Consider the following 9,080-nt stretch of genomic DNA (forward strand, 5'->3'; position numbering starts at 1 on the left):
CTGCTTTGTTAATTCATTTATTTTCAACAGATTAAAATAACCCTGATCAGAAATTCCATGCTTCCTCCCCGTCATGCACTGACAAAAAGGTGCTGCACCTCCATCAGCACTGCTGCCTGCATCACTTTGCAAATTATTGCTGCAAAGACACGTGGGGCAGTAACATGTGGTGCACAAGGAATCCATGAGGAAAGGCATCATCACCCTCATCTACAAGCGGAAGTGGGAGAGGGCAGAAATCAGAAATTGGCGGCCCATCTCACTGCTCAATGTTGACTACAAGATTCTGTCCAAAGTCATAGCCAGTTGAGTCAAGTCTGCTCTGGAGTTGGTGATTCACCCTGACCAGACCTGTACTGTACCCGGCAAGAAGATCTCTGATAGTCTCGTGCTACTCAGGGATACGATCGCCTATATACGGGACAGGAGGGTGGACACCTGCCTCATCAGCCTGGACCAGGAGAAGGCTTTTGACAGGATATCACACACTTACATGATGGACGTGCTTTCTAAAATGGGGTTTGGGAAGGGAATCTGCAATTGGATCAAACTGCTCTACACAAACATCAGCAGCGCAGTCTCAATCAATGGGTGGGAATCAGAAAGTTTCCCGATCCAATCTGGAGTCAGACAGGGCTATCCTGTCTCCCCTGTCATGTTTGTTTGCTGTATTGAACCCTTTGCTGAGTCTATAAGGCATAAAAGGGGTGACAATCCCAGGCAGTGGAGGCACCCAGGTTAAAACCTCCTTGTACATGGACGACGTCACCATCTTCTGTTCGGATCTGCTGTCCATTCGCAGACTGATTAGTATCTGCGACCAGTTCGAACTGGGCTCGGGAGCCAAGGTTAACCACAGCAGGAGCGAGGCCATGTTCTTTGGGAACTGGGCTGACTGATCCTTTGTCCCCTTCACCGTCAGGTCAGACTACCTGAAGGTGCTGGGGATATGGTTCGGAAGGGCCGGGGCGTGCACCAAAACCTGGAGGGAGCGAGTAGCCAGGGTACAACACAAGCTGAGCATGTGGGGGCAGTGATCTGTCTCCATTGTGGGTAAGAACCTGGTCATCAGGTGCGAGGCACTCACGTTGTTGCTGTACGTGGCGCAGGTCTGGCCCATACCCCATTCCTGCGCTGTGGCGGTCACCCGAACCATTTTCCGCTTCATCTGGGGATCCAAAATGGACTGGGTCCGGAGGGACACAATGTTCAAACCTCTGGATAGGGGGGTGAAAAATGTACCCAACGTCGCCCTCATCCTGAAGAAGTCAGAAATCAGGAGCTCACTGTTTTAGGATTTGTGGACAGGCATCTAGGGCTGGATTTTAAAGCCGCTCCACCGTCGGGAACGGTGGCATGGGGGCAATGAAGATCGGTGCAGCAGATGCCCACCACTGACCCGTGCTGATGTCGGCAGCAGCGGTGAAGCCTCGTGGTGGCCGCCCTGCCCCTCGGCGATGGGACCCCCATTTCAATATGTAAACTAATTTACATACCTGATTTAATGAGGGCCCCATCGCCTCCTTATTTACCGCACCGATCTTCATTTGGGTGGCCAACAATGCCGCGCCTTCAAATCCCTGTTCAGGGAATGTTGCATGACACCTATGGGGAGTGGGGGAGGAGGATTTTCTTTCTCTGTGCAGAGGGGAGGGAGCGGGTTAACAACAATGTGGATTGGTCGGGGGTGGGGGGGGGGGGTTGACGGGAAGGGGTAAAGGGCAAAGTTGCCAGACCTTGGTGGGGGAAGGTTAAATTTCTAAATTCCAATTCGGGGTGGGGGGGAAAGAGCACGAATGTTTGGAAACGCCATTGGGGGAGTGAGAAAATGTATGGGTCATTTAATTCTGTTCTGCAGAAATTTAACTTACCTGGCCCTTAAATTTTAAATATCCATTGAGAGCTGTACACCCTTCAAAAATGGTGCCGGCACCTGCACATTGGTGCCGGATGCCGTTGCCGGCGACAGTTCACACACCCCCTCCATGTCATCACGGGGGCGGGCATGCAGCCATGCAAATGAGCTGCCATGTTTGAAATCGCGGTGGCTCCGTGACGGGGTGACCATGCGGGTAGGCTGCATTTTTTTATGTCCACCACCTACTTTGGCGGCGGACTCTTAAAATGCAGCCCCTACAGTTTAAGTCTACATGGTGTAGCACATTGGCACAACAGCACAAGTTAATGCATGAAATGCATTCAGAAATCATTTTAATGATGATAATCTTGCACCATCTCCATGTTGTTATTATGCTTAGTATTTAGAAGTTTATTTTTTCTTCTCAATGTTCTTTTTGCTAGATTGACTGGCTTAACAACTACTATGAGAATGTCTGGAAGACTGTATCCCCTGAACTGCAAGCACAAAGTTTAACAGAGGAATATGATTGGCTTCGGAAACACACAGAGCTATTTTCACACAGTGTCCTTGTAACATACTCACTTATCAACCTGGCTGCAGCCCTGCTGGGAAACCTTCTGTTACAAGGAAGGCTTCTTTAACAATGCTCAAAATTTGCTGATCTAACCCTTTTCACAATCCACTCATAAGGTCCTTCCTTAAAGGAGAAGAAAATTCTATGACTTACTTTCAGTATAAACTACACCCTGATCTGTCCAATTAAAAAAATAATGTGCCTATCCCCTACTTTATAGGAGATGCCATCAATTGCCTCTGATGGAATCTGACATTTTTAATTCTCTCACACCCAGAGCTGCTCAGGTGATGTAGGTTACCAGTTTTTTGGAACAGCTCCATTCGCTTAAAATCAGTGTTTCAAGTCAGCCTGGATACCATTAGGTAGATGGTCAAGCAGAAAAATGTTGGTTCCGTCTGAGGGCAAAGCAATACACAGCTGTCATTAGTAGAAACTTTCCCACAGATGATCTTTTGCTGTGAATGTTTCTTATTAAATGGGATTAATACCTGACTTAAAATAACGTTGGCAGAAATGTGATTTTATGTGATCAAAGCAAAAGATCACCCATGGGAAAATTTCTCTTCTTGGCTCTCTTGGAGATATCTCCAGTCCTGAGCCAAAGAACTTTGACTTTGAGGTGATGATGGAACTGCCAAAATCAAAGTTTGTTAGCTGCCACAATGGTTTACATGAACTACATTCATAAATTGTGTCACTGCAGAAGTCCTGAGTGCGAAGACACCCAAGATTGCAGTTCTCCATGAAAAGGGATAATTAGTAACAAAATAGACAATGTCTTTGACAAGCTAAGAGATCGACTCATGTGGAAATATTTTGAAGAAAATATTTTCTGTAGGCCTGCCTTCTCCTTGGCACTCAATCTTTTAACATTTTTCAAAGGATACAAACTCACAGTAAAATGCAAGCAAGTATAGAGTACATTGGACCCCAGTCAGCTTTTGTTTCCTCAGATCAAATTGCCTAGCCATTAACATTGCCACACCAATCAATATCCCAAATTTAAATTTAATTTACTTAAAAAGTATTTTTTCTTCAGCTGGCATTGTCAGGAGCTGCAGCTAATTTCTATTCCCCCTATCCCAAGAGTGAACTTTGAAGGTACTAACAGGGCTTGGGGTCTGCCATGAATATTTTAAATCAGCCTCACCGCAGGAAATCAGCCACAGTCAATCCAGAGTCATACAGGCCGATGAAATCTTGCGCCAGTGCACCTCTGAAGGAAACACCACCACAGTGGAAACTCTTGCCATTGTCTTCTTGACATATGGCTAACTGATTTTCTCAGCAATTAATTCCCTCCAATACAAATTCACTATACCTGGCAATATGCATCCTCATCCCAAGTATCTTCTCTGGCCTCTTGAATATGCCTTCCTCATAGTCTGATTTGTTCTTGAAATAGGAAGATAGGAACATAGGCAGTAGGAGCAGGAGTAGGCCATTCAGCCCATTGAGCCTGCTCCACCATTCAACTAGAGCATGGATGATTTACCTCAACGCCATTTTCCCGCACTATCTCCATATCCCTTGATATCTTTAATATCTAGAAATCGATCGATCTCTGTCTTGAGTATACTCAGTGACTGAGCCTCCACTGCCCTCTGGGGGTATAGAATTCCACAGATTCACCAGCCTCTGAATGAAGAAATTCTTCCTCATCTCAATCCTAAATGACTTACCTCATATTCTGAGACTGTGTGCCCTGTTTCTAGACCCCCCCAGCCAGGGGAAACATCCTTCCTGCATCAACCTTGTCAAGCCCTGCTAGAATTTTGTATGTTTCAACGAGATCACCTCTCATTCTTCTAAACTCAAGAGAATATAAGCCCAGTCTCCTCCTAGGACAATCCCACCATCCCAGGAATCAGTCTGATGAACTTCCGTTGCACTCCATGAGGGTCAGAGTGTCATTTCAGATAAATAATATATTTTCCTATCACAGGGCCAGAAATTACAACACAGATAGAGACTGTTCAGTGCATTACACATATGTTGGTGCCAGCCTTTCAACTGAAACTTTTTGCTAAACTCCTTTCCTCTGTATCCTTTATAACCTTTCTTTTAAAAAATGTATCCAAATCCTTTTTAAAGTATGTCAAGTCTCTACCTCAATTAACTATCAGTAATGAGCAACATGAGTAATTTACTCAATACTTTTACTTCCCTTGTTATTTTTTCTTAGCTGATTTGCTTTAACATTTTCTTTAACATGGCTGTATTATACCTGTTTATATCAATTGTCCTCACACCTCCAATGGTTCCCCCAGTCAGTCCAGTGCTGACCCATCCACTTCACTGACTGGTGCCAACAACTATCTAGTGTAGTAGCAACTGTCCACACTCAATATCCTCTCACATTTCTTTGTTTACAAGTTCCTGTGCTCATTTGCCTAAGGCCAAAACTCTTTCCGTGAACTTGTTGATAAAAGCGGTAGTATTGCAACCATTCCTTGTCTACTATAACTGGCTCTATCAAGCATAAACATCCAATACATCATCACTCTTATTTTTCAAAAACAGACTCTGTCCAAACGATAACCCAAAACATCCTAAAGCCTCTAAATTCTTCTTTTCTGCAAAAAATTTTACAGCTTTTGCTGTATTCTCTGTTTGTCTCTGCTCCCATTCACAAATGCCAAGGCTCTATATTAATGTCAGTTAATTGAAATATAGAGCCAATCAAGCCTTGCCCCATAAGGATGCAACAAAGTGTCTTCCTTAAAAGGCTACCACCATTAACATTTCTGGGGTGATGGGGTGGTGATGTTGGTGGGGCTGGGTGGCAGAACATGGCCCCCTAAACTGATTTATAAACTGCAATCAACTAAAAGTACAAAAAAAGTTCAAGATTTCCTTTGTATTTCTTGACCTCCTCTACAGAATCTTAGCTTTGCTGTTACCCTACCAATTTCCTATTCAAAGCCATTATTTACTTTGAAGAATGATCAGAAGAAAAGGTACAGGATGTCTCTCTGATGCGATGATGTCCACCTCACTCTTCTGATCTTTAAATACTAAAGTATACACTAAAATAAACTGCTGGAAACATTAACTCATGATCATGTCTAGATATCTGCCCATACACTATACTCAAACCAAGTCCCGAACATAAATTACCTCTGTACTCCCTGACCTACATCGGCTCATGGTTAAGCAATGCCTCAATTTTAAAATTCCAATTCTTGTTTTCAAATCCTTACACTGGCTTTCCCCTTCCTATCACTATAACCTCCTTCTCCAGCCCTAGAATCCTCCAGAGGTGCTGTCATAGAGTCTTTACAGCACAGGAGGCGATTTGGCTCATCGAGTCCATGCCAGCTCTCTGCCGAGCAATCCAGTACCATTCTCCCACACTATCCCTGTAGCCATGCAAGTTTATTTTGCTCAAGTGTCTATCCAATTTCCTTTTGAAATCATTAATCCTCTCCCTTGATCGATTTCTATGTTCATCCAGTTCTGGCCTCTTGCATCCCTGATTGTCTTCACTCCACCATTAATGGCAGTGCCTTCTGCTGCCTAGCCCCTGCATTCAGAAATTCCCTCCCTTAACCTCTCTGCCTCTCTAGCTCTCTCCTCCTTTAAGATATTCCTTAAAACGTGCCTCTTTGCCCAAGCATTTGCTCACCTATCCTAATATCTCCTTCTGTGACTCGGTGTCAAATTTTGTTTTATAACTCTCCTGTGGAGTACCTTGGGATGTTTTACTATATTAAAGGTGCTATATAAATTTAGGTTGTTGCTGTTGTAAGATTGAAGAGCAGACTTTGATGAAATATCAATCTTGACTGATTAACTTTGATTTGCCTTTATTTTGTTTATTTTAATATCTGTGGGAACAAAAGGGCTACAATTTCTACCACTGTGAGAAAGAGGGCAATATCAGTTTTATTGAAATGTGTAATGGTTTTGAGGTTTCCGTTTTTCCTGTGGTATGCTTAACTGCAAGGTCACTTGGCTGTATCCTTGCACATGCACGACGAACAGTTAAATTATCTCACACTGTTTGATTCACTATGTTTTATCAATAAATTCTCCTCAGCTTAAGTTCAATCCTATCACTCTTACTTCTAAGTTAGAAGGTCAAGCCCCGCTCGAGAGACCTGAGCACATAATCTTGGCTAACACTTCAACGCAGTACTGAGGGAGTACTGCACTGTCAGAGGTATAATCTTTCAGATGTTAAAGTGAGGCCCTGCCTGCGTGCTACAGCAGATGCAAAACATTCCATACTACTATTTGAAGTTCTCCTGCTGCCTGGCCAGCTCATTAAAACAGATTATATGGTACTATTGAAGCAGGTTGGAAGAAAACAGCAGCTGCTCAACAATAGCCACAAAAGTGTCTTGAATATTAGTTTAAAATAAACAAACAAGCAATATAGTTGAGAAATGACTTTACACTTAGCAATCCTCTTAGTAGACCCTTTAAACTCATCTGTACATTGTTCAGTGCCTAGCAAGCCTGGCTATCCAATATTTACCGGTGTGATATATCTCAATGTCATGCATCCTTGAATGCCTGGAAATAGCATGCAAGATGTACTGACATCATTCCGCATACCAAATTTTATTACAGTTAAGCTCCCTAACGCAATTTTCATTGGCAGAGACATAAGTAACGTGCAAAATGGGAGTAAATCCAACATAATGGAACTACGCACAATTTTCCAATCTAGTTCCACCAATTCACATCTGCTTGTTAGGTGAACCCCATTGGAAAATCTGCCTAGTGGTATTGTGTTTATACACTTCTGACCCAGTTCCCTACGCTTTCACTTTTGCATCAATTACAGCATCTACTGCCATTGGCAACAATATTTGTTACGACACCCTTCTTGACTTGTTAAAAAAATCTTTTGAACATAAAAATGACCAGTTGAATTCTACAAAAAGCAATCATATTCTAAAAGGTGAGATGTAGTGCTCATGATAGTTCCCCACCTGGCTACCCCTCAGTATTGGACTCCAGCTGGAAAAAGAGGTGCAGTTCCTATGACGCAACTTTGGTTTTGTGTCACATTCTCTCAAAGGACTTAGCCTGAGACAGCAGCAACCATACAGTAGGAGAAATCAAATCTATTCAAACCTGTAAACAATGCCACAGAAGATACACAAGTACAGCTGAATTATTAGGATTCTTAAGATTTAAAAAGTAATATAAATCATTTGGTGCAAGCGTGAACCACATTGTAACATATTGCTGTACATTGGGTTTTGCAGATCTATTGTAATGGGGTTGTGGCACTGAAAACAGTGCAGCCGTGACCCATATCAATGTACGAGATAATCAACATTAGCACATTAGCTTTTACTGGTTAAAGATCTTCACAGGCAGCAAGAGAACATTGCGGCTTGGTGTGGTTTTCTTGCAGTGTTAAATCCTATGCAATGAGCTGTACCACTTGGACCCCAGGCAGTTTTTGATCTTTATCTATCATGAGAGAAGAGTTTCCTGGCATAAAGACAACAGGGTAGAAATTGTCAACAGTGCTACCTTACAAATTCAATGTTGTTGTATCAAAATAATCTCAGTCCTATTTTAACAGAAGTGTTCACCTTATTATCCTAACAACAGCTATTTCTATCCTTACATCAACACAGTTTTAAAACAAAAATACCCTACTTTGATACCTGATAAAATTATGAAAAAATTAATTACATATTTGCATAAATGTTACAAAGAATGTAACTTATCAATGATGCAACACAGGAAAAAATGTAAAAATCAAAACAGATAAACTTATAAATACATAGATGTCACTAAAATAAGATCACCTAAAATAAATTCTAAAAAGGCACTATCTTGATGTCATAAAGGACAAATGCACTGCTCGATGGTACAGGCTGTGCAGATTACCAGGAAGATGCCAAATGCAAGCAATGCTATTAGTTGATCTTAACTTGGGCAGTGATTGGAAGAGAAAAGTCCATCAGTAAATTAGGAACGGGATTGAGGGGAAGTAGGAATGGGCTCATGGCTTTAGTTCTACAGTAGATTTGCTGATGATGTACTTACCTTCCAAGAAAGTGTCTCATTAAGATTTCTTATTCTGGAAGAGCTTATTTTAGTGACAACTACACAGTTATAAGTTATCCATTTCATTTATCATCACAGTAGTAAGATATCTTCCCTTCTTGTGTTATTTCATAGACCAGTTACATTCATTGTGATATAATATTTATGCAAAAAAGGTAATTAATTTTTTAAGCAGCAGCCAAGTATGATATAAAAGCAAAATACTGTGGATGCTGAAAATCTGAAACAAAAACAGGAAATGCTGGAAATACTAAGCAGCTCAGGCAGCATCTGTGGAGAGAAAAACAGAGTTAACATTTAAGGACAATGACTTTTCATCAGAAAGTAAGATACGTTTAGTTTAAAACTGCAGATATGAGAGTAGAAATTGTTGTCACTGACAAAAAAAACTCAATAATTAATGTCACTCCATCCTGGGACAAGGAACTAGATGAAAAAATTTACTTTTATACTTTGGTTTACATTTTAGAATTTTACAGAAAGGTAGTACAAAAATCACTATCCAATCCAAGTGTCACCAGCAGCAAACATAGAATATAAATTCTAGTTCAAATTAAAGAGTTTATTTCCTCTTTTTCCATATTAGCCTGATAGCAGTGGAGA

The 9,080-nt window shown here is 41.7% G+C and overlaps 1 protein-coding gene across 1 annotated transcript in view; it reads left to right on the forward strand.

The window, feature by feature from the left end:
* Positions 1 to 6,470, forward strand: part of xpnpep2 (X-prolyl aminopeptidase (aminopeptidase P) 2, membrane-bound) — a 109,640-nt gene extending 103,170 nt beyond the window's left edge. The window contains exon 21 of the mRNA XM_068047966.1: positions 2,302 to 6,470. Coding sequence (XP_067904067.1) covers positions 2,302 to 2,502 — 201 coding nt within the window. The 3' untranslated portion in view covers positions 2,503 to 6,470. The remainder of the gene's footprint in view (positions 1 to 2,301) is intronic.
* The last annotated feature ends 2,610 nt before the right edge of the window (positions 6,471 to 9,080 follow it).

Source organism: Heterodontus francisci, chromosome 15, assembly GCF_036365525.1.
Source record: "Heterodontus francisci isolate sHetFra1 chromosome 15, sHetFra1.hap1, whole genome shotgun sequence".
NCBI classification, from domain to species: domain Eukaryota; kingdom Metazoa; phylum Chordata; class Chondrichthyes; order Heterodontiformes; family Heterodontidae; genus Heterodontus; species Heterodontus francisci.